Raw genomic sequence first — 25,699 nt, forward strand, 5'->3', positions numbered from 1 at the left:
CCTTAACAAAAGGACGCACGGACTTTAGGAGTAAACCTCTTTTATTAAAGAGATCAAAGGAATCTATAAAATCTAAAATCAAATAGAAAATCCGCACAGAACTTCACTAACCTTTAGGAGTAACACTGAGATCAGAATCTGAAGACCTCCTATGTATCCCCATCGGCGTCGACGTGGCATTCAACGACGAATTCTGAGCATGCGCGGTCTGCACTGGATCCCTTCCTCCGTACGACTCGTGGCGAGCATGTCTCGGCGATCCCCTATCCCTGTCGCGGTTATCATCCCTCCTATCCCTCTCGGTCCTGTTGGCATCGCACACAGCATGCGAGTTATCACACACACTATTGTTAGTCTCATCTACGTCTGCCGTCTCAGGTAACGAAGGTATGGTCTCTAACGCGCCAAGAATGGGGTGTGAAGGCTTAGTGACGTCACAACATGGTGAATTAGCTGGTTTGGACATTTTAGGCGTTTCGTCTGTTATTGAGTGAACACTATCCTGGCGGGTTAATGTTTTGGACTTTTTCTTCGGTTCTGGTACTGATTTGCTTTTGTCGATTGACTTTGTAGGTGTATTAGCATCTCCTGTCGTTTCTGCGTTAGTCATTAACTGTATGTTAATCACTTCAGGTTCCACTTTTGGAATAACTAAGTTAGGTGGTTTATTATGTTTAGCTTTTCCACCTGACGTGTTATCAGTAGTTTCAGCAACAATTGCTGGTTCAGCAGGTATCAGAGTCTGTACTTTATCTAAAAGAACAGTCTCGAAAGCCGTATGAACCAGCCCAGTAGGCTTAAGATTTTCACGTGAATGTGATTTATCAAATATTTCCTTCAGCTTTTCAACTGCAATTTCTTTTTCTTCTTCTAAAGTATGCACTTTATCTAGCAATATGTTCTTTACTACATTTTTAACTAAGCCAGGAGATTTTAAATCATCATTCAAATGTTCGGCTTCTTCCAATTCATCATCAGTAAATGTTTTTGGTTCTACAAACGTCATGCCAGGTTGACCGACTAAAGATTGGACTTTATCCATCAATATAGTTTCAATAGCTTTATGAGTGAGACCATGAATCTCTTCTTTTTTAGAGTGATCTTCCTCAGTCGGTACTACAGGCACTGGAGTTCCCAATGCAGTAGCTTGGACTCTATCCAAAAGCATAGTTTCTACAGCGCTATGTATTAACCCACTTGGTCTCAAATCATCTTTACTAGATTTTTTGTGATCACTTTCACCACTATGTTTAGATTGTGTACCATGTTGTCCTATTAATGAATGAACTTGATCCATTAATATAGTTTCCATAGCTGAATGTGTCATGCCACTACTTTCATCTTTCTTGTGAATTTCTTTGGTAGATTTTTTATTATGATCACTTTCTTCACTTGTATGCGTAGGTTGCGTGCCATGTTGTCCTATCAACGAATGGACTTGATCCATTAATATTGTTTCCATAGCTGAGTGTGTCATACCACTGCTCTCATCTTTTTTGTGACTTTCTTTGTTAGATTTCTTATTATGATCATTTTCATCACTTGTGTGTGTAGGCTGAGTACCATGCTGTCCAAGCAAAGAATGTACTTGGTCCATCAGAATAGTTTCCATAGCTGTATGGGTCATACCAGTTGAACTGTCATTCTTACGCAAGTCATGTGGTTTCTCTTCAGTATGTATCACAGGATCTGGTACATTTGCACCCAAAACCGAAGCTCTATCCAACAGCATAGTTTCCATAGCAGTTTGGAGCAAACCATGTGGTTTCTCATCTTTCTTTTTATGCTCGTCATGCCTATCATAGTCGTCAAACACAGAAGTGACCGGTTCAGGAGTTTCAGGTCCAAGAACCGATTGGACTTTCTCCATTAACATAGTTTCCATAGCAGTATGAACAAGACCACTTGACATGGAATCCCTCTTTTTATTCTTACCACCAAAGAACTTTTCGGTTGGCGAAGTAGGATCAGGTGACTTCGGCCCTAACTTAGACTGAATATATGTAATAGGATTTTTTACTTTGCCTTTTGATCCGTCATAACTTTCTGGTCGATTATTGCCTTCAAAGAATTGTTCAGGATGCGGCGTTTCAGGAGTAGTAGCCATAAGCACGGATTGTACTTGATCCATGAGCATAGTTTCCATTGCAGTTTGCATCAAGCTTGGGGGTTTTGTTTTATGTTCATGAGCTTTATCAGCTTTTCTTATACCACTTACAACCACCGGTTTATTACTTACTGGCGGTGATTGACTTTTCGCTCTATTTACAGGCGTAATACTTAAACTACTTGCTGTCGATTCATTGTAAGTTGTTCTATTCTTCTCCATGTTTCCCAATTTTTCGTTCACATCATCGAAAAACTGTTTGTTTTTAACTGAATCAGGTTCTGGTGATGTAGGCATAAGTAAAGATTGAACTTTATCCAGGAGGATAGTCTCCATAGCAGTATGGACTAGGCCAGTTGGCTTGAGCGATTGTCTCTTTTCGTGATGATGTTGTTCGTCTTTGTAGAACGGAATCGATATACCGCTTAAAGAAGTTCTAGAAACCGGCTCCGATCCGATATACATGGAGACTTTCACGCGGTCAAACTCATCGCTTTTGTGAAAGAATTTATTGGTATCAATACTTTCTTTGTCAAGACTCATCAGATCGCTGTACGACAAAAATGGAGAACCAAGTACAGTTTCACTAGGAGCTTTCGAACGCACATCGGAAGACGACCCAGGTTGACTCAAAGGCGTTTTAGTTTCTTTCTTTTTGGGGTGCAAAGAGTAGTGGGAAATACTTTTAATCATATTACTTTTAGACAGTTTAGATAACTGGCGTCTGATTCGTCTAGAAGAGCGATGGACGAAACTACCTTTATCTACAGGCGAAGAAGGCTCACTAATGCTTTTAGCAGGTTTTTTGTGCAAAAAGGGATTGTGGAATTTTATATGGTGGCTACTAGGCTTTGTTACACACGTGTCGTCTTTGACCGATGACGTCGAAGCTTCATTTGACCTGACTGGCTTCTCTACTACTATTTTATGTTCAACTCCTTGTGGCACAGATTCCAGTGATTTACATTTATCAATAAGTACTTGATTATCGAACACTTGTTGTTCTACTTCAGCTTTTTTATCGATCTCCTTTTGAGTTTCTATTTGCAAGATTTCTTTTATATCGGGACTGCTTCTTTCAAGGATGTTTAGTTTTTTGTCCAAACTTGCCATTAACTTGGGGTCAATGTTGTGGCTTAGAACTGATTGTACTACTGAGCTGGTAGTTTCAATGGACCGTTCAGTATCTGTTTTAGGATCAGAGCTTTCGTCATCTTCTTCATCACTACTGGACTCAATTTCAGAGCTTTCAGCAGAAAGAGCGGATGACACTGATCCAAAATAGCCAGGTTCCCCAGGTAAAGTGAGAAGATTTTCACTTCTGTCTGGCATTGGCGTTGCAGGACAAGACTCAGAAATTTTCCTTTCTCTCGGCGGAATAGCTTCTTCAGCATTTATATTGCTCAATGAAGTGAAACGTATCTCTGGCATTTTGATGCCTTCTTCATTTATAGATTCAATTTTAGCTTTTTCATCATCGGAGATGTTGATAGCTGGCTCTGACTCACTTGTTCGTCTCATAGTAGAGCCGGGAGAGGCTTCAGAGTCTTGAGTCTCAGCTATACAAGCCAGACTTGTTTGAACATGTATAATAGACCTGGCTAGAATAGATGCCATGCCCTCACCTTCGTCTTCTTTATTAACAAAAGGCTTGCGGAATTTAGGTTTCCTCAAACTCTTGAACTTTCTCAATTCGTTTTTAATTTCTGCTAAAGAGATTCGCGAAGTTTCGGATGTATTCGACTTAATAGATATCGAATCGTCTTGTTTATCGATCGATGATCGTTTACTACTTGGGCGCCTATTAAACCTTCTTGTAAAGAAGTTCGTTTTCATTTTCTTTAATTTTTCTATTGGTCCGGAAGAGTCTGAATCATCACTATCTTTGTTCAGCAGTTTGTTGAGATCTGTTTGATCTTCAGATAGATGTCTCAGACTAATCCTATGTGGGTATTCATCTCGATATATGGATACACTTCCAGCATAGCTAGTGAGACTTGATTGCCTCGTCATATCCATACTTTTCTCATCTTCATCAATTGCGTCTGTCACGTCTAGCAATGCTGATGCGTTAGGATTTAAAATCATGAGAAGCTTTTGTAACTCTTCTTGGTGATTTTGATAATAAGTTGACATTTCTGTTATGCTTTCGTTATCCGTCGCCAAAATGTCCAAATACTTTTTTAATTGTCTGATTTAGGTTAGCGGACACAACAAACCATGCAAAAATATACTATAAGTAATTTGTTTAAAAAAAAAACTCACTCGGCTTTAACTAAGTTAAAGTTTTGTCAACATCTATTACGAACATTTAAAGCGTTCAGAGCATAAAATATTCTAGATAGACTTGATAAATACATCAGATTAAGAACTGGGTCGATCGATACTTCATTAAAATGTAGCTTAATATAGCTAGGAATCTAACTCTTGCTTCTTAATTTTTCAGTAAAGGGTTGATAGTATTTCTTTTATTTTGGACTTTATAGCTGAACTCATAGAGTTGAATATTGCTTTTACTCACTGTTGCGTGCAAGGCGGCATGTTTAACGGTTGGCTCGGCATCGGCAAAGGAGATATGCTCACGGCAGTGCCTGCAATCGATACAAGAAATGATGAAAATAACCTTTAAATGGCAAAGGGTTTTACATTATTCAGAAAACGGCATCAAAACTTCTTGAATATTTTAGCATCAATATTTATTCTAAGATAATTTAAGCTGAGTACGGCATTCATGACTTCAAAACATGCGAAACTATCTATATTGTTAATTAACTATTTCCTATAGTTTTCGATATTTCCTGAGGCAACTATTGGACTCATATAAGAACCATGTTGTTCTCTAATTCTCATGTTCTGAATTAGCAATTATTCCCACATAAGGTGGAAATAATCTGTCTACTAGTGAACATAAATTATATATAGTAATAATTACACATACCAATAGCTCTAGCCACGACGCCCGCCTCCCCTTCTAAATCGAAGTCCTGCTGGTAGCCGACGACTGCGTTCGCGCCGAGTTCAGCTGCTTTCAAACCTACTAGGCGTTGTACCTGGGACACGAGATATTTATTGCGTTTGCACTATTTCTTTGTTAATATTTGTACGTCTTCTATAAAACATAGCACACTTAGTATTTTAAATTAATAAGATCCTTATGGAATACACCTATGTTTAAAAAATAAATATTCTGATTCTGCACATATTTAGAGAAGTTATAAAAAACAAGCGTCCATTAAAAAAAAAATACTTTTAATTTTTTTTTGGCTGGTGAGGATTGCAATTAGAAATGATGAGGAAAAAAAAGAGAGCTCGTGGAATTTTGTAAAGATACTATAGGAGAAAAATAACATAATTTGATACTTTTCAAACGTACCTGATTGCTCAACTTAATGAAGGCCACCTGCCTCGCTTCATTAGAGGCTCTAGGCGTCCTAATCTTATCGATCCACTGGTATTCAGGGTCATCATTCACCACCAGCTCTTCAACAAACCCATGGATGGCAGTCGCTCTGTATCCTGGAGGTATCATAGGACCTGGGAATGTAAGATCATTGCATGGTACAGAGGTGTATTCAAATTGATTATCATTTGGAACAACGCCAGATCTATGTTATGCTTTGGGGTCAATTGCCAAAGCTGAAGCATTTAAATTGGTCTGTATATCATCTTTTATCTGATTATTATCTCTAAGTGAAATATGGTTGGCTATAATTTAGACCGAAAGTTTTGCCACGTTTAACGCTACAGAGAATGGCCGAAGCCTTGCTAGATATTCCAAAGATACTGAAGATTATATGAGGAAACTTACAGTGAAAAAACTGCACTCCACAGCTGGAAGTCTTGTATTTATTGAAGTCTGAAAACAGCTCCACTTTGACAATCACGTTCAGTTCGCCGCGGATGCCATGCATTGTGTCGAACACTGGGATCCAGCCTGACATTACCGCACCTGGAAAAAAACATTCACTTAAGAAAAAAGGAAAAACAAAAAAAAACCCAGCTGATGAACAATGATGATAATGATGAACAATGGCTGATAAAAAGGTGAAGGAAAACATCTTGAGGAAACCTGGACTATTAAATCTGAAATCACCAACCCGCATTGAGCAAGCGTGGTGATTAATGCTCAATCCTTCTACGTGTGAGAGGAGGCCTGTGCCCAGCAGTGGGACGATAAAAAGGCTGTAACTGTAACTGTAATCCCAGCAGCGCTGTCACAGTTAAAACAACCATAAGTAAGTATGTGGTGGCAGAAATCTAGGATCTTTTCCCTCGTTAGGCCTCAATGTTTTTACCTTAAAACCATGAAAGTTTAGTCAAGAGTAAGAGGATATTTTATAAAATTGCAGTAACTATAAAATTAAAGCAACGTGCAAATTGGGGATGTTTCTTCGTATGGCTTTGTATGGCTTTTTTCCGCGTGGAATACCTTTATATGGCCTTGACTAATGCTCTAGAATGTATTTTTGGGTCTTCAATTACTATTAGCCCTAAAGGCATACGATAAAGTATTTTTACATAACGCCGTGGTGGCCTAGTGGGTAAAAGCATCAATCTCTTATGTATGAGGGTGTAGGTTCGATTCCAGGTAAGGCAAGTATCAATGCAATTTTTTTAAGTTTCTATGTACTTTCTAAGTATATCGTAGACACCAATGGCTAATAAAAAGGTGAAGGAAAACATCTTGAGGAAACCTGGACTATGAATTCTAAAATCACCGACCCGCATTGAGCAAGCGTGGTGATTAACACTCAATCCTTCTCCGTGTGAGAGGAGGCCTTTGCCCAGCAATGAGACAAGGAAAAGGCTGTAGCATCTTTCTACATACCACCATGAGGAGCAGCAGTACTCTTAGCATTGTTGGCTTCCCTCGCCAGTAGAGGCGCGAGGCTGATCACCACCTTGCCTATGGCATCGTTGGCGGAGTACGTGTCGTGGTCCATGAGTCGGAGTTGGAGAGGTTCATCTTGCAGTTCTGATTCGTCCACCTGGGGGAAAAAGGATATGTTATTTGCATGGTGTTTAAAAATGTGCATGCTATAAAAAAGAAAGAAGAGAATTGATTTCGGTGACGGGTGGATGTTTTGGGGTCTGCGTTTTGATTTCGATTGTTTCTTTTGTTGTTTAGTTTTGATTTGATGACGTTTGAAAAGTGCTGTTTTATCAGCCTTATTTGAACAAACGTTTTTGAGTTGCAGTTTGATCGTTGCAGGTGACATTCAGTGGATAACAACAAATATTACAAATCTTTATACCTAAATGTCTTAAATGAAAGTACTTAGCTGATGAACTTTCTCTTCTCATCATATGATGTCGAGGCCAATTTTATAGCAGCTTATTGATTTTTCCACGTGCAGTTACCTACATTTCTGATGGAGCAAGTCAACCATGTCATAGAGCTGATGAACTGAACTTAGTTGGTACCAACCTCGTCCCCATTAGATAACGTTCAACGTATTTCAGTCGTATTAGAACGTATTGGCAAACAATGGCCATCATTTCAGTAGAATAGACATTGCATTAACAAATAATGTCTGTCTATTTATGAAAGCTTTGCGGATTGAAAGGAACGTGCATAATATTATCGTTTAAAGCATCTTGAAGGTCATTTGAATGTTTATGAGTTATCTATATTTACTTCTAGAGAAGTCTTCTAAAGTGAAGAAGTTTGTCATATGGTAGGTGAATTACCTTCCAACGGCGGTTTCTCCCGCGTTTATGAGGACTATTTAGCGCACCCGTGATTTCTCATCATCTCAAAAAAGTATTTCTCGGTATATATTGGCTTTGGTTTTCTAAAGTTGAAATAATGTTTCAAATCAGTAATAAATATTCACTCAGTACTTTCTTAAATCAAAAGGAAAGTTCCTAAACGAGCAGCTTTTTGCGGAATGACGTATATTCTGTACGACGAACATTTATAATTTCTAACAATAATATTTTCAATTTCACGTGGCGTAAACATAAACATTAACTATTATCGCAGTCCGGAAAATATGCGCATCAGGTCCCGTGGCGCGCCATGAAAACATCTCGCGAAATTACACGCGAATTTGTTGGAAAACAAACGATGTGTAATGAAAATAGAAGGACAGGTTCCAAAAATACTCTTTGTATTGTCGAGAATATTATAGTTCATTTGGGAAGAGATAAAACCAGTTGAGCGAAGGAAAGAATCTTAACGTGAAGAAATATAAACAGTAGCTTAAAAACAGAAGATGACGAACATAACTTCTTCAATTTCATAGCCTATTCTCAAATTTTCCAGCCAATTGAGCCAGTTTCTTTTTGTACCGATTTAATTGTCTTAGGTCTGCGAAAAATCTTACGCTACTTATTACTTATCGGTATGCGGGAAATAGTTCTCTCGCGAGGCGGGTGGAACTTATGTGACACATAAGAGACTGCAGTTGAACTTAATCAAAATAAATGAAGTAGTTTCGCGTAGGTACTTAGTCGCACACATACCCATTCATGCGTTTAGGTGTTTGATGCCAATACATTTTTATATGCGTATGGTATGAGTCGAAATGGTCCTCAATGAGTGAGGTGGCGTAGGTATGGAAGTGCGTAATTACCTATTTAGTTCAGTGATTTTAAACCCAGATTTATGATTGGACACTTGATTGCTCATTTGGGAATCTGACTGTAATAAAAATACGATAATTAATATTCGACGTTAATCCCTCCGAAGCAATGAATCATACTCTTTGCACAGCCAATCAAAAACTGCGCAAAAAAGGCGTACTTCCAATAAAACCCCATTTGGCGTACATCCAAATCAATATTGAATCATTGGATACTCACATTGTGGAAATGCACAAACAAATACCCAAGTAGACGATCGCCAGACGTGGTCGTCGAGAGATATTGCCAGAGACACAAGGCAAATGACAGTGTGACGTCATCGTCCACGACGCCAAATATTCTGGCACGTTTCGGCGATTATGAAAATTGTGAGAGTATTTGCAGTATGTGGGATCTTCTTTATCTGAAGAAACTATTAGGAACAAGGACTGTTATGTAGCCATCTGATATTTTTATAATCCCATTTATTTTTGTAGCCTTTTTGATAAGCCTCTAAAGAAAATAAAAACTAAGGTAGACAACAACATGGTAGTAGGTAAGACTGGTGCAATGACTTTAGTAGTTTTTGTTAGCATCATTGGCATTACGATATTGCTACTATTGGTAATTTGGAGTGTCAGCTAGGGGCAAGGAGGGACGCACAGACCATCATCCTCCGAGCCTTTTTCCCAACTATGTTGGGGTCGGCTTCCAGTCTAACCGGATTCAGCTGAGTACCAGTGCTTTTACAAGAAGCGACTGCCTATCTGACCTCCTCAACCCAGTTACCCGGGCAACCCGATACCCCTTGGTTAGACTGGTGTCAGACTTACTGGCTTCTGACTACCCGTAACGACTGCCAAGGATGTTCAATGACAGCCGGGACCTACAGTTTAACGTGCCATCCGAAACACAGTCATTGGTGTCTAAGATATACTTAGAAAGTACATACAAACTTAGAAAAGTTGCATTGGTACTTGCCTGACCTGGAATCGAACCCGCGCCCTCATACTCGGACGCACTGACCGAATATGTTTTTAAACTGCAATGAAAACTTCTTCAAGCGATGTACCCACAGAGTTTTTTACTGTCTTTGTGGCGTAATTTTAGGCGTTAGCGCCAGCATTGTCGATCACTGTCGCACCTTCCGTAATTTAAACATAACGCTAATTCGATTGACGTCAATTAAGTTGCCATCGACTCGCCAAGAAGAAGCTAGCGTTCAAAGAGTCATATCTGGAGCCTAAACGTATACTGGACATAAACAAAATTATTTAAAGTGCTTGATATTATCATTATTAAAGAGCTGTTTCAAGCTTTAAAGCACTAATTTCGGGAACTACAAATCCAATTGGCAATATTATTTCAGTGTTAGATAGCCCATTTACCCAGGAAGGCCATATGCCTGGGAGTATAACTGTTTGCAGAAGTGAGTAACAGATAAAATCCCTTTCTCCACTACCCAACACCCACGTGCAGAGACTAGAACAATTACATCTACTATTCTTAGCTAATAGACACATGGGACAGATTTATCAGCTGTCTGTTAATATATGTGCTACATTGTTATAGGGTTAATGATTACAAAACGTGTCCGAAGGTCGGAGCTGACACCTCTTTGGTCAATTAATTTGAATGTTTCATTGTATGCTGCCAGTTTGTGAGTGTTGTCGCTTTTCTTATGTTTTTGTTTACAGTTTTACAGAGTACTGGCTTTGCTTGAAAGACTTGGGTTGGTGGAACTGTTGGACTTGGGAGAATGAAGCATTGTGAGTAAAGTTGATCTAACATTCGGACATCTTCTTTTAAATTAACATATAAATCCCAAGAATTTTGCAAAATAATCAATAACTGTTACTAAGTTCCAAATCAGATACAACAACAAATAGATTATTTTTATTCAGGCTCTTAGTATAAAATTCTTCAAGATCTCCTGAATAGAATAATAAGTAAATTGCAATCTACAAATAGGTAACTGAAATAATTATTTTGCTAAACTGACAAACTGGTAACAAAATATTTTTTTAGGTATTTCTTTTTCAAGCTGACAAACTACTACCATCTGTTAAATGAGAACTTTATTGAGCAATAAAGAAACTATAATTTAAACTCTTGTGAGTAACAGTGAGGCAACTTGATGGTCATTGTTATTGGTCAATTAATGTTTTATCTACCGAGTTACAGTCTGAGTGAGTCATCCGAAGAGATAAATCATTAAATACAACCAAATGTAACATGTTAATTTATTTTTGCACAAGTTTATGTAGGTATGGCTAAAAATCCTTAAGCATTTACTACATTTGGGAATACTCAATTATTAAAAGTTATTCCTGTATAATTTCTTAAATTGACAGACTTGTTTGTACCTTGGTTCAAGCTCAGGCTCTGAAACTACTGCCTCTATTTAAAAAAATCTTTCACTGAAAGAAAATACACTCTTCCAGAGTAACATAGGCTATGGTATAATCCGGTATGGTCAGTACTTTCCACAGGATGCAAGTGAACAGCTAGTCTATAGATAATGGACCATCCTAGAAACAAATCCTGAAATTAGTGTGTTTAAGGGAACACACAGTTTTCTAATAAAATTATAGACTAAAAAAACACAACAATGTAGCTATTTTGTGAGTATATTAGTGGGATCCGAGCATCAACAGTTATCAGGCTTATCTTGAATTACATGATGCCACTTAAATATGTGGTACCTATAGGTGTATATATCGCACTATCTACTTTTGTTTCATGATTTAAAACTCTTTGCTGTATGTATGTGGTGAATTTTGGCAAGTTTTATTCATAATCCAATTTTCATCACAATCATTACCCGCTTTTTTTTGTCCCACTGCTGGGTAAGGCCTTTGAGAGTTAATCACCATGCTTGCTCCAACTTTATATGTATTATTTTTTTTCAAATTTAGCATCTTGGATTATGTATTTCATATAATATATTTTTATATCCAAAGGTATATTTAAGGTATAAGATATTTTTGTACTAATCAAAAAATAACTAACGAAAATAAGAATAGTGTCTATAAATATATTATTAAATATTTACAAGAATCTTATGAGAAAACCACCTGTTTCTGTCAGTTCCGTTTGTTATTATTTAAACAGGAGCCCAAATATTTATGTTATTGATATCAAAAGTATTGAAAGTCACATTTGGGAGGCAAAGTAGGTAAATAAGCACCTATGGGTACTCCATTTGAGTAGGCATAACTGAAGGTATACTAGTTTTTATACCTAGATAGACTTTTTACATAAAAACATACTGATCAAACAATTAATTGTAATTATTGTATTTACATTTATTTATAAAGTGAGTTTTAAATAAATTTATGTTATCAATTTTTTTTATCTTAGTCAGGTGCTTACTTAGATGAAGTATAGTAGAGAGATGGAAACTTACCTCAAACCGGTACCACTCAGTGTTGTTCCAGTGAGGGTTGAGAGACTTGCGGCACACATCGGTCTTGTGCGTGATGCTGCCGAACTTTATCTCCACGAACGCATCCGTCGTGTCACTAGCCCGGTCCATCACCGGCAAGTTCCGACCCGCCAACACCTTCACCTTTATTTTCCCAGGCATTTTCACTTACTCTTACACACACTTAACACTTAAATACACCAACAACTGCTAACACAACATTGCACTGCCTATTAACACGTCTTTCATACCAGATTAACACTTCCGAACCATCCTAATCAGTCCGAAAACATAACATAATATCTTATCAATACACTGATTTGTATAGATCAATGATATGTGATACGGTTATTTCAAGCGCACAGATATAACCCAACCTTTGTCTAGACCACATCTTCACAAGAAAAATTAGTTATTACACTCAAAAACATGATTTCGGTACTTTTTTACACACGAAATATTCGCGCACCGAATATTATTTAATTACGCGCTTGTGTTATAAACACTGCACCTTGGAGCGCCCCTGCTGTATCTAAATGTTGATCTAAAAGTATTCTGTCGGTTTATTAATAGACAAAATGTGATATTTTATAAATAAATTCGGCGAGACGAACGACACGCACTATCACCAACTGTCAAACGAAATGTCAACAATGGGTTGGGTGCGTTTAGTTTCAACTAATCAACGTTTAATTTTATGATGATAGTCTTTTTTTTACATTTTAGACTTATATCATGAATTGAACAATGTAATATGGAGGGCATGATAAAAATAATGAACGCAAGACTGAGTTTTATTATCTTATTCAAAAGACAAAACAAAAGGTTAAGAGGGATTTTGAATTTTGTGTACGGTTTTTGCTAGCTCAAAAAATACTTATACGCTCATGAATCTAGTACATACAAGTTAACTAAAAACCTAACTTTATACCAAAATATCGGACGATATATGGCAACCTACAGCTAGGGCCGAGCCGGCCGCGCCCTCACTACCGATACAATTACATTACAGTGTGGTTACGGGCAGCAATACCTGGGGATGCAGGTTAAACGGCGGGAAACAGCTTTTAAGAATAAAACGAAAAAAAATCATCATCAATTCATTTTATTACATGATACTTGCAGTCTTATTTTCATAAACTATACACATAACTTATTAACACCCAATATTTATATATTATGTTTTAAAACACCGAGGTTCACAGAACTGAATGGTATTCATACGATTACTTTATACATACAGTATGATGGGCCATTTAAAAAACGAGTAGGTGTCAGGACCAATATTTTTGCGATTAAACACATTGCGCATTAAAAGGTTTTTATTGCACTTAATTTTATTATATTTTCTTTTATGCTCCAGTGGCAATACAAATCCGATGTTGGCAACACTATTCTATTTACCACCAATCAGTTTTTTAAACAACCACATTTCACTGTAGTATTAGTTCTTGAAATAAATAATTATAATAAATATGATCTTTACAACTAACGGAGCATGGCTTAGGCTGACATGACAAGATTTATGAAAAGTATGATTTACAGATTTAATAAAATAGACACTAAAGACCTACTAAAATAAATTCGCTTTAATTACAAAAATATACAAAGGCTTAAATAACTATTAATGTGTGGTGGCCTTATCGTAGACTTGACCACTTCATGAAATGACTCGACCATTTCATGAAATGGTCCCGTTTCATGAAATGTTTCACTGTTTATTGGCCACATCATGATGTGACTTGGGCAAATCAATGATGAGAAATCGTTTCTCGATATGTGCAACTAAAAGCTCGGCTTCTTCATGAAATTATCAAAATTAATTGATCACATCGTAAAATAGTTATGTAAATTGCCCCTAGGGGCGCTGCCAGCGCTTTATTTACGTTTGAAGATGGCGGCCGTTGACTGCATTGAAAATTCTCGCAGCGAAAAATTGAATAATTCGTTTGAGGAAGAAAGTGACAAAAGAGTGTACGACGAAAATAATAATAATATTAAATAATTCTACGTTGGTGAATTATAACGTTTTTAATTATAAGGTTATAAAACAAATCAAGAACAGTAGGGTGACCACGCCAAAGACGTCCATGGACTATTACTGGCTGTCAAAATATGACGTTATGGAAACTGCAGATGAGGAATATCTTATATTTAATAAAAAATGCGTCGACGATCCTACTATGCGTATAATTCCGATGGAGAAGTATTTTGAAATATTAAAGGAAGTTCATAAAACTGTTGGATAAGGTGGACGACTAAAAATGATTCAATACATTAAAAATAGGTTTATATCCCAAAGAAACCCATTGAGCTATTTATTGACTATTATTGTGTTATTAATAATAATATATATGACAGGAACATACTTTTCTGTTTAATTTGCTTACTCCAAACCCCATGGAATTATTTACCAGCGATGTAACCCTTATAACTTCTTGCGAGTAGTAGCGAGTGTAACATCCACCAGATACAAGAACCCACCGCTCTCAGAACGCATCCCAAACGAGCCAGCTGAGCGCAGACCTAGGTAAGGTGGGGAAACTCGTCTACCCCTATAGTCTGCAACATAGTATGCAACAATAATGTCCTCTTAGCCAATTATCGGCTACGGCGGCTGTTCTCATGTAAGGAGATTAGCCAACTGCGCGAGACATATTATAGTGCACAAGAATTTGCGAGGTGACACACAGACACAGCTGCACTCACTATTCCTTCACTTCCATAGCCCGATGGGACGGCAATCCAACACGATCGGAGAGAGATCAGGCGCAGGACCGACATTTACGTGCTCTCCGATGCACAAATACCAACTTCCAAGCTGCGGGCTGTTTCGTGAAAGTCTCTAAAACCCACAAAGCGATTTCGGCTCGACCCGGGAATCAAGACCTCGTGCTCGACAGCTGCGCTTGCGACAGCTAGACCAACGAGGCAGTGAACCTACAGGTTACGTCATTTAAGATTAAGTGTGTTCTATTTTAAGATTCCTAAAATGTTACTAAAGTTCCTATTTTATTTAAATTATTATGTATGTCGGACTTAAAGGACAGGTACAAGTTCTTACTCTTTATATTTGCAATCGAAGTTATGAAAAAAACCTAAGTGTTTTTGCCTCCTGACAATTTTGAGCTGTGAAAAATTTCACAACTACCAGATTTTATGAAATTAAACTCCAATGGGTCGAATTACCTATGCTACGCGAGTTTCCCCCTTACCCAAAATATTGTGGATTTATATTAAATATTTTATGGATACCCTATTATACCATACGGCCAGACGTGGATGACAAAATCGAGAAATGTTGACGATTTAACGATCTGGTCAAATTAACATGAACATTTCATGAAACGCAACCATTTCATGAAATGCTCAAGCTTTTCATGAAGTGGTCCATTCTACGATATGGCTACGACAAATGCATACAGTACTTGGATAATACGGCCAGTAAATATTTACCAAATATTAGGCCCAGACCTTGGTGGACCAAAGCATAGAAACTTTTATCAGACGAACAGAATTTCTCCTATCAAGAATGCTACTCAGAGAATAACGAAATCCTATTGGTTGTTTCAAAACTTCTCTACTCCGACTTATTATCATGTTGCTGTGTAAATATCCACTGGTCGAATTATTATTGCTTGTGATAAGATCCCAAATACGATAAAACAAAATTATTTCTCCGATGACAATTTATACGCCATATTGGATTTACAACTAAAACTATGTGGAACTATAAGGAATACTATGAAGCATACCATACCTAACAAGCATAGATCGGAAAAAAGTCACTTGAACGGTTATACATCCAAAGCTTAATTTAGTTTTTGCAAAACATTTCTCGTTAAAATGTCAGTCACAACTATCCGTCCTAGTCTACCAAAGTCCCATATTGTAAAACCTATCTCAAGTTGTTCACAACCTTTCATTTAGTCACTCAACCTGCTTTTAAATATATTCGTATCAAAATATCGCTCTAACAAGCTCTGTTATCATATCATACCACATTCATATATAAGCGACCATTCGATTATTACACTTTCTATACAATTCTTTTTACCATTGGCTCAATGACACTACTCAAAACTGAACGCTACTATAGCTGAATTTTGATTAATCAATATGACCTAAGGCCAAATTGATTAGTGAAAAAATTGCAAAAAAAAATCTTGAGAATAAATATTTAAGGAGGCTAGTACTTTCAGGCCTTCATAAGTCCAAAATGAAGCGAATATTTCTGAAAAAGAGTAAGTCAATCTGTCGACTCTAAGTAATAAATAGACACTGAATGATTACATGGTTACTGATAAACGCAAAAATGTGTAATTTATAATACTGGACTTTAGTTCATTTCAATAAGAAACTAATAACGATCATCGAAAATACATTACAAGTAGAATATTGTTGGCACATTTTGTAAGATCACTGGTTGTACACGCAAATTGATTTATCTGTCGTGGCCATAATATAATAGATTTGCGCTCTATATAATATGTTCCATAGTTCCATAAAATAGTCACATTTCATGCATGTGTAAAATTGGAATTTTATGGACCATATTTATATGATTCGGCATTTTGAATTAGCTTTTCGATTTAATCAAATTATATAATATAATGAAATGCGTCTATTTCGTGAAATGATCCTGTAAATCTACGATATGGAATCTACGACAGACACTCAAAGACTTATTTCTAAAGCGGTGGGTAACTTTATAAAAATGGTAATTACACATGCATATTAAAAATGCATCCTAAGTTTATGTGATAAAGCTGATTTTCGAGGCATCTCCGGTCCCTGCGGTTTTTGCCCGAATCTCTTAAAATTCTAAAATTTCCAATACATGGGGATGGATGTAATATACCTAATTTTAGCATATTTAATATATAAGGCCATAACTAAAAGTATTTTATTATAAGCTTACAGCTTTATACCTACTTTCACTTTTTATTTAATTTCTAATACATTTAGACGGTGAGTTTATGTAATATTAATATGATTAGTATATGTGTGATGACTTAATGAGGCCCCTTATTTTTTTGTAAAATTAAATAATTCAAACAATAATATATTATACAGATAACTTAGATTTAGAGAAAACTTGATACTAAAAATAACTTCATCATTTTAATTATTATGTTAAATGTTTAACTGGCAATACTGAATCAGTGTTGCCATTGTTTTTAAAACACAACCTACCATTTCATTTCCAAATAAATACTGCTACACTACAAGTTAAAAAATAAGGGGCATGTACTTACAACAAATTCAAAAACATCCAACCTTTATTTATTCTTGACCTTTTTGAGCATTTTCTCGATATCCTGACTACCTGTCGGGTTAGGCCGTTTCAACTTATGTTTAGCCGACAACTTTGGTATACAGCTTTTGACCGGGGTTCTATTGGGTACGGGAAAGATGTCTGGTTTGGAATGACCTCCTAAACCGTCGTAGGTAATATCCATACTACTGGTTACGTTGTCGTCACGTGCTTCGAGTTTCATCGGCTCCTTTTTGTGGAAAATGCTGTGTTTCGTGCTCAACGTGTTGGATTTTTCTCCTAAACGCTTCTTGGTGGCGTTTTTGATTGAGTTCAAGTAGAGTTGCTCTGATGGCTGGAAAAGGTAAATAAGTTGTTTAGGAGTAGATAGTAGTATTTTGAGAGGTTTGTTTATGAGTATGATCTTGAGAGGCTTGGATTTAGAATTAACAAAATTGCCTTATGCAAAAACGGGAAATCAAGCTCCTCCACCTCAAAGACAGAGTGGAGTATAAAAAAATACACATCATTTTTTCAACTTAAATTCTGGAGCAATGAGGATTTTTTTTATAAAATATCTGTTTTTATATATTTTTTGTTTTTATACTTAATCATTTCATAGGAAACTCGGCTTACCTTGACTTTATCAGGTAGCTTGAGAGGAGCTCGCTGTAACGCCGTGAGCGCGAACATGTTGCCTTGCTTCAGGCTCAAGTATGGAGAATCTGATGTCTCTATGTTATTCACCATTGTGTTCTGAAATAGTATGATATTATGGACATTAGTGGAGTGTGGTGTTAATTATTTCGTATCGGAAATCATCAAATGGAATCATTTGATGATCTTCGATCCCACAGTGGGAGGCATGGCGCGGGAAGAAAGGCAAGACTGTGGTTCGCTAAAAAAAACACAGATGTTTTTTTTGGAGAACTATATGGCCTACATGCACCAATAGTCCAACCAATAATTTCTACTCAGTGAAGGAAAATTTGTTCTCTTTTATTCTGATATAGCAAGAGTTTCGCAAGTTTTCGAGTACCTCAGCCCCTGCAGACTTTGGCACTAACTAAGCGATCAAGAATGTAACACATATAATAATACCGCTACTTTAACAATAAATATCTCAACTTACAAAACTATTATTGCAGCTATCAGTGTCCAGCACCACGTGTTTCTCTTTAGGCGGCGACTCGATCTCCGCCGTCACCACGTGCACGCGCTTGTCCTCCTGCCGGGAGTTGCGTTCTTGTACTTCTGCGTTCAGTTGCTCGTACTTTGATTGAGCTTGTACGAGTTCGTCGTGTAATTCTCTGTGGAGATGTGTGAAATAATGAATGGTAAAAAAAAGCTGTCAAAGTCAAATTATTTTATTTCATTTAGGCCCTTACTCGCCCTTTGGAAGGTAAAAATATAAATAAGTTTGATTCTAGTTGCCCATTTCAAAAGTAGCTTTATATGGAGAAGAACGAGCAAGAAACTCCACGGTTAGTTAATTTATATCCTCATGTACTACATTATGTGCTCCTGTACAGATATAGTATCACTGTGTACCTCGTTTTCTTCCCCTATGTACCTCCTTATGTAGTTCCTTATGTATTTCTTTATGAACTCTCTTATCTACTTACTTGTGTATTTATGTAACAGACATGTACTCACATGATTTTGTTCTGTAGATCGTCATTATTTTTCTTCTCCAAAGCGAGCTTTTGTTTGGCCGCGTGAAGTCGGTCACGAGTCTCATTCTTTTTCGCTTCGGACTCGCAAAGAGCTCTGGAAATATTTACCATTATGTCAAACATACACACACATTCTATATAATTTTGTAATTTAATTTGCTTTAATTTTAGAAGGCACATACATAATATAGTGAAGTGATTGATCACAATATCAGAAATGGTCATTAACAATTCATCTTAACGTTGTCCTATAACGTTAACCTATAGCCATTTAAACATAAAGATACCTGTAGGTATCTTTACAGCATAAAGTTTAAAAAAATTATAAAATTCCACATCACACAATTATTTTATAAGCCAACTAGCCGTTTGCCCGCGGTTTCTCCCGCGTCCCGTGGGAGCTAAAGCCCGCACTGGGGTAAAATAAACCTATGTTACTCGCAGATAATATAGCTTTTTAATGGTGAAAGAATATTTAAAATCGATCCAGTAGTTTTTGAGTTTATCCATTACAACAAAACAAACAAAGTTTTCCTCTTTATAATATTAGTATAGATTTTAAAACAGATCAGTTTATTTTTATAGCATTCCTCTTCACTTATAAACAACATTTACCTTTTAAGTGCAGTAGCAAAGGTAGCAATAGTGCGTGCATCGGAGTAGCTGTGTAACATCTGCTCCACATCATCACTAGTAGCGTTGAGCACCTTTTGCAGACTGCAATAAATATTCCACATACATTCAAACAATATTTATTACTACTTACTGGCTTTCGCCTATTTCTCCAGATCCTGAGAGAATTACTTCAGTATATATGTTATTCTGATAATGTATGTTTTCTTACATAGATTTCACACAGCATCATATTACTGCCAAGTTTTGTTACAATATGTATAATCATTAAACCCACAGCTTGTATCAATAACAAACTATCGCAGTATAAGTACCATTAGTGGAATATTTAAATGTTTCATATAGTTCAGTCTATAAGAGAATTAATAAAACCCAAGTTTAATAAGAATATGTAATGCGCAAAGCACAGAGCCTCTTATAAACTTTCAAGAAAGGAAAAAAAAAACTATCTAGCTCTTTGTTTAGCTAAGGGCTGATTTTTCAATCACAAAACAACTTTTAACTGAAGAACATGTTTGTCCTTTTGACAGCATGTATAGAAAATATGTCAAACAGCCATATTTATTTCTCAGATAAAAATCTTATCTGATGATTGAAAAAATTGCCCTTACTTAAACAAGTCCAAACAAGTCCAATCTGTCGAAAATTAACTAGAACAGGTTCTTACCCATTTAACGTCTGCATATTCTTCTTCAAGCTCTCATTTTCCTCTTTAACCCGCTGCATCTCCTTGTTCTGTATGTTGGAGAACTCTAGCTGTTCACGCAGAGCCAGCACCTTTGAGTCAAAGCTTACTAAACGCTTCTCATATGATTTCAGAAGGTCACTGAAAATTACAAGTTAGGAAACAATTTGTAGGGACAACCGAGCAACAAGAACAAACGGTTTTTGGGTCACCTCTAGATCAAAAATTCTATGTTATAATTCATTCAATTAACGAAAATGTTCAAATCACTCAATTTACTAAGCTTACTTTTAGTGTGCTACACTGTTTATTTACATCTAGTTTTTGCATATTATACTGCCACAGAATTTAAGTAATGAGTGTGTACTTAATACACACATGAAAATGTATTTGCTATTAGAAATTTAATTTTAAGGTCTTCAAAATTCACAGTAAACAAGTATCATAGCAATACTCACTCCTGTCTCTTCAAGTCCGCATTAGCAATCACAAGCTTATCCTCCTTCTCCTTATACTTGACTCGTTGCTGCCTTAACTGCAGCTCAGCATCGTCCAACCTCGACTGCAGTGTTGCCGCATTTTCACTATTATTCTCGTTGGAAACTGTTGGGTAAAGACGGAACATACACTTGTCCGTCACTTTGTTCCTGCATTGTGGGCAGGTTTTCGATCTGAAAGGTTTGGTTTAGTTAGGAATTGATGCTGTCAAGTTGATTGCATTCAATAAACATTGTTATTTAATAGGTAATGCGAGAATTGCTTGAGAGTTGATTTAAACCTAGTTAAAATAGATATTGCCCACAGCCATTTGTGAAAGGGCTGGGATTATAATCAAGAGCTTATCATAGTAACAAAGTGGCCTTTACTAACTTGTAAATAAGAATTATACCAACCATACACTTTCCAAACAAAAGATTTTAGTAAATACCTTTCTATCCACTGAGAGAGACAATGATGGTGAAACACGTGACCACATTTTGTTACATATATGCTTTCAGCTTGATTCACTAGATCACTGCATATAGTGCATAAAATATTCATCTGAAAAAGGTTTTTTAAAAATTTATTTTCAGGTTATGTTTTGATTCGCAAACTTTTGGCGCTAAGTCAGGCAAACTTCAATAAATATCAATTATTTAAATGCAGTTCTGAGTAATAAATACGTTTTAATTTAATCTTACCTTGATTTTTGATAAATAATGAAGATTATACTTTAAATCCTTATAAATATGTCGGAGGCATTCTACCTACATTTTATTAACGAAACAGTCTCACAACTTAACAGTCTTGCATAAGAAATTATTACAACAAATTATATTTCTAAACATATCACTTAAACACCAACTAATCGAGTATTTATATAGATTTCGGAGTAAAACAATAACAATAGAAAACATTAACGCAAAATCTGATAAATGTCAAACAAATCTATATCTTATCTGTGGTACAGATAGTTTTGCTAGCTTATTTTAATTTGAAACGATCGATTAACATGCAATCTCTTTGGTCCAGTGGCAGAGAGTAAATAAATCATATGGGATTCCAAACTAAGAGTAATTATTTTTTTGGCTTCTGCATCATATTTTGCTTAAATCAAGCTAAAGCGTGGAACTGCGAGGGTATGACATGGGTAAAACAAAATGAAGCCTTGACCAAGCAATCGAAATCTGGAAAAGCTAACTTTATTAGCCCAGTTTTAGGGTTGATTTATATTAGGCCGGGCCGTGCCGTGTACGTGGCTCGTACGGGGCACGGACGTGAAACGTTACATACATTTTGTATGACGAGCGTCGTTTGTGGTCCGGACGGGCCACGGCCGGGCCATGTCCGGGCTTTTACTTCATACAAAATGTATGTAACGTTTCACGTCCGTGTCCCGTACGAGCCACGTACACGGCACGCCAAGTCCAAAACTTCAAAGTACATAATTTCAACTCATTGTTTATTTTAGTAAAGTTATTTTCTGAGTTGTTTTGACTGTAATTAATAAAACTAGCATTTCTCACGGTTTTATTATGAATTACCCATTGCAGGTAGGTATTTATAATAAATAGGCAAGGGCGGATCCACCGTTGTGGGCACGATGGGCATGCCCACAACCTTATTACCTAGACTTGTGACATCACACTTTTACGGTTTTTTTAAATCGATAGGCTGATGATAACACTAGGCAACAAAATAATACTTTTTTTTGTTGCATTTAATTTTATGACTGTTGTTTACTAATTCGAGATCACCATATTTTTTTTCTTACAGCTTTAGTTTTTGAGGTACTTTTGTGTCCCAAAACTCAAAAAAATTCGCGCTCGCTACGCTCGCGGCTTTTTCACTTTGCGGTGGTTTAAGTCCAATGTCGAAAACGTTAGATTAGTTTAAGTTAAAATTGAAAGTAGAAAAGGATAGCACCCCCATAACGCCCTCTTTCAGGACTTTCTGGTTAACAAGAAGCGGTGAAGAACAAAACAAACTTCCCAGCAACACAGCTGTCTATTACAATAAAATTATTATTATTTACAATAGTCACTATTTTACATTTTTTTTGTACAAAACAGTACCAAAACTCAAAAAATCTCGCGCTCGCTACGCTCGCGGTTTTTTCACTTAGCAGTGGCTTTTTTTTACTTGTTTCTGTGATTTCGTGTCTCAAGACTCCAAAATTTTGCGCTCGCTACGCTCGCGCAAATTTATACGGTTTTATACCACGTCTTCGCTTTTGGTTTTATAACTTGGTAACTACGACGAAATCTAAAAAATGTTCCGTCTTGCTACGCTCGCGCAAAAAACAAAACTACTCACAATCTTTCTATACATAGGGGTGCTTTAGTAATGATTGCACCCGGTACATAAGCTAGAGACGGAACTGATAGTGAGCATAATATGAGTTTAGATATATTAAAAAAAAAAAACGTTTTTTTTAGCATTATTAGATTGGTTCGTAATTTTATTTTGTCGTTTTTTTTTTGGGGTGCTCAATAGGTAGCAGCCCGGGATGCCACCCGATGCTATGCCGCCACTGGTAGTTGAGAAGTGCACCAAATGCGTCAAACCCTCCCTATATTGGCTTACTGGCTACTAGAAGTTTTGATTGAAATAGGTTTGGATCGAAAATATTTTTTTTTATCGGGTCCAACTTCCTCCTAAGTTTATTTTCATTCCTAATGCCAAAGTCCTGATGCTCAGAAAAAAGGAAATAATTTCATTCAAAAGTTCATAAACGACTTGCATAATTTTTAATGAGCATGTTCATGCTCCGACTTTTACTTTTCTAGTAGCCGCTTCTAGTTCCGATTTTCTAGTAGCTGTGACCACAACCTTTTTTGAGGGCTGGATCCGCGCTTGTAAATAGGTAGGTACCTACTTAGGTACAGTTTGTTTACATTCATGGGTGAATTACGTACCTATGATATATTGCTTTGTGAAAGTTTCCAATCTTTTACTTAGTTCGATGGTACAATAATAAAAGGTGATATAATAGGTAAGCTATGTAGTTGCTGGTATAACAAATGCTGGTAAAATAATAAAACATCGAAGAATATTCATTAGGAATATATTTTAAAATACGAGTTTCGTACATAGGTATCTTACATTTGAAACTATAGTTACTTACCGTAAAACGATAATTTATAAGAAAATACAATACGAGAAGCCTTAAACATGGAATGTTAAAAAGTAAAGAGCAGAGCTCATTAAAATACAAAGCAAGGCATTGTATAATATAAAACTAGGATTTTTACTAAACCACTATATAAAATAATAAAGTAGATATTTTATGGCATTATAATTTGTTTGGCATCCAACATTAATTTCGCGTCCACATCAACACATGGTAGAAAAAAAATCATACCAACATTCAGGCCCTATTCCTCAATTTCTTCCATCTTCTTATAGGCCTTCTTGAGTTCATCCAGAAGGGTTTGTGCCTGACTCTTCTCAATGAGGAGTTCTTTCTTCTTCTGTTCTCCGGTGAATACGTCGTCGCTGTGCATCGTCAGGGTGAAGGTGTCCACTGTACCTTCAGGTCCTGGGGCCACTGACACGTCAGTCAGTTTGTTTACTGGAAGTGGAGAAAGAAGTTCTTTACTCCTAATAAAAATGCCGGTCCAAGACTCGAAGTAGATATCTGTGTAGGTAGGTAGGTTAGACTTATGAAATTTTTCTTTGGTTTACCTAAGTATAAAGGAAGTTAAAGATTGATACTAATAACACTATGATAAAGACAATGCATTCTCTCTCCAGTTCGCGTCAAATAACTTTGCATTTCTGAAGATAGAAATCTGACTCTTCCTCCTCCTGTACGAACAGATTCGCTAGTTCGTATTTCTATTAGTTTGTCGTGTTTTATTCTATTCGTTTCGTTCGTCGATATTTTCGGGATGCTGTGCTTCAAAGAATTTAGTACCTAACTATTCATCACAGAATAATACAAAATAAATAAGAACAAACCCCTCTTGGGCAAGAGAGGCAACAAGCTAACTTCAGAAATGCACATATTTGGCGCGGGTCTGTACAGTTCTCTTTACGATCAGATACTTACTCATAAACCCATTAGCCTGCACATGAGCCGCATGTTCCGGCCTATAGTTATCCACAGCGTCAGCTAGAGCACTGGCATGACTCCTTGGCACTCCCAACACGAGGAGATCGCGCATAAGTTGCGCACCCGTGCACGCGCAGGCACAGGTCTGTGCTACCACCCAGCGGATGACGGCAGCGGCGCGCGCGCATTCGTCGCGAGAGGCTGGGGTGGAGGCAAGTATTTAATAGTTATGTGGGCTTATAATTCTCAGAGCTTTATTATATGAAAACTTTACTTTTTAATGCTTAAAAAATATGATATTACCTATGTACGTAGGTAACAAATATTCACTTTGATATGTGTAAGTAGGTATCTGAGTTAATAAATAAACTTACATAAACTTGTATCTTTCAGAATCTCCATGATGCCATCGTCCTGAAAAATAGAAGCTTTATTGATTGATGATGCATAATTTTATGATTGCAGGTATCAACACTCAGGCGAATAACCAATAGGTTTCTTTGATCGGAGTAAACGGAGACGAGATGTTTGTATAACGGAATTCTATTGGTTGTTTAAAAACTTTTCCACTTCATACCGATTTGGTGGAGTCTGGACTTAAAACTAATCTATTTTATTTTATTTTATTTTATTTTATTTTATTTTATTTTATTTTATTTTATTTTATTTTATTTTATTTTATTTTATTTTATTTTATTTTATTTTATTTTATTTTATTTTATTTTATTTTATTTTATTTGGGAAAACAAACGATACCACATTACATAGTTCTGTGTATAAAAAGTAACAAGAGGTTGTATTAAACAAAAT

At 36.4% G+C, this 25,699-nt stretch overlaps 3 protein-coding genes across 3 annotated transcripts in view; all 3 read right to left on the reverse strand.

The window, feature by feature from the left end:
• LOC124640560 overlaps positions 1 to 12,729 on the reverse strand; it is a 31,508-nt gene extending 18,779 nt beyond the window's left edge. The window contains exons 1-7 of the mRNA XM_047178362.1: positions 12,084 to 12,729; positions 6,936 to 7,095; positions 5,916 to 6,056; positions 5,481 to 5,641; positions 5,046 to 5,157; positions 4,629 to 4,698; positions 112 to 4,298 (exon numbers count right to left, since the gene is read on the reverse strand). Of these exons, the coding sequence (XP_047034318.1) occupies positions 112 to 4,298; positions 4,629 to 4,698; positions 5,046 to 5,157; positions 5,481 to 5,641; positions 5,916 to 6,056; positions 6,936 to 7,095; positions 12,084 to 12,263 (5,011 nt within the window). The 5' untranslated portion in view covers positions 12,264 to 12,729. The remainder of the gene's footprint in view (positions 1 to 111; positions 4,299 to 4,628; positions 4,699 to 5,045; positions 5,158 to 5,480; positions 5,642 to 5,915; positions 6,057 to 6,935; positions 7,096 to 12,083) is intronic.
• Positions 12,730 to 17,012: 4,283 nt separating this feature from the next.
• LOC124640917 (E3 ubiquitin-protein ligase TRAIP-like) lies at positions 17,013 to 21,768 on the reverse strand. The gene is made up of 9 exons (XM_047178876.1): positions 21,534 to 21,768; positions 21,281 to 21,393; positions 20,811 to 21,023; positions 20,335 to 20,493; positions 19,650 to 19,751; positions 19,015 to 19,128; positions 18,491 to 18,668; positions 17,995 to 18,114; positions 17,013 to 17,713 (listed from the first exon to the last, which is right to left on the reverse strand). Exons 2-9 carry the CDS (start codon positions 21,391 to 21,393, stop codon positions 17,384 to 17,386), a joined length of 1,329 nt encoding a protein of 442 aa, XP_047034832.1. The 5' UTR covers positions 21,534 to 21,768; the 3' UTR covers positions 17,013 to 17,383.
• A 2,117-nt stretch (positions 21,769 to 23,885) lies between these two features.
• LOC124640764 (putative peptidyl-prolyl cis-trans isomerase dodo) overlaps positions 23,886 to 25,699 on the reverse strand; it is a 39,350-nt gene continuing 37,536 nt past the window's right edge. The window contains exons 4-6 of the mRNA XM_047178686.1: positions 25,264 to 25,303; positions 24,887 to 25,090; positions 23,886 to 24,406 (exon numbers count right to left, since the gene is read on the reverse strand). Coding sequence (XP_047034642.1) covers positions 24,210 to 24,406; positions 24,887 to 25,090; positions 25,264 to 25,303 — 441 coding nt within the window. The 3' untranslated portion in view covers positions 23,886 to 24,209. The remainder of the gene's footprint in view (positions 24,407 to 24,886; positions 25,091 to 25,263; positions 25,304 to 25,699) is intronic.

The sequence above is a fragment of the Helicoverpa zea genome, chromosome 21 (genome assembly GCF_022581195.2).
Source record: "Helicoverpa zea isolate HzStark_Cry1AcR chromosome 21, ilHelZeax1.1, whole genome shotgun sequence".
NCBI lineage: Eukaryota > Metazoa > Arthropoda > Insecta > Lepidoptera > Noctuidae > Helicoverpa > Helicoverpa zea.

Bases quoted from the DNA above. Each gene is read 5' to 3' on its own strand.
- LOC124640917 (XM_047178876.1), bottom strand. From the start codon at position 21,393: ATGAATATTTTATGCACTATATGCAGTGATCTAGTGAATCAAGCTGAA. The intron at 18,669-19,014 runs GTGAGTACATGT...ACATCTCCACAG, and splicing joins GATCTACAGAACAAAATCAT to AGAATTACACGACGAACTCG. The intron at 18,115-18,490 runs GTAAGTTGAGAT...ATACTATTTCAG, and splicing joins ATAGCTGCAATAATAGTTTT to AACACAATGGTGAATAACAT.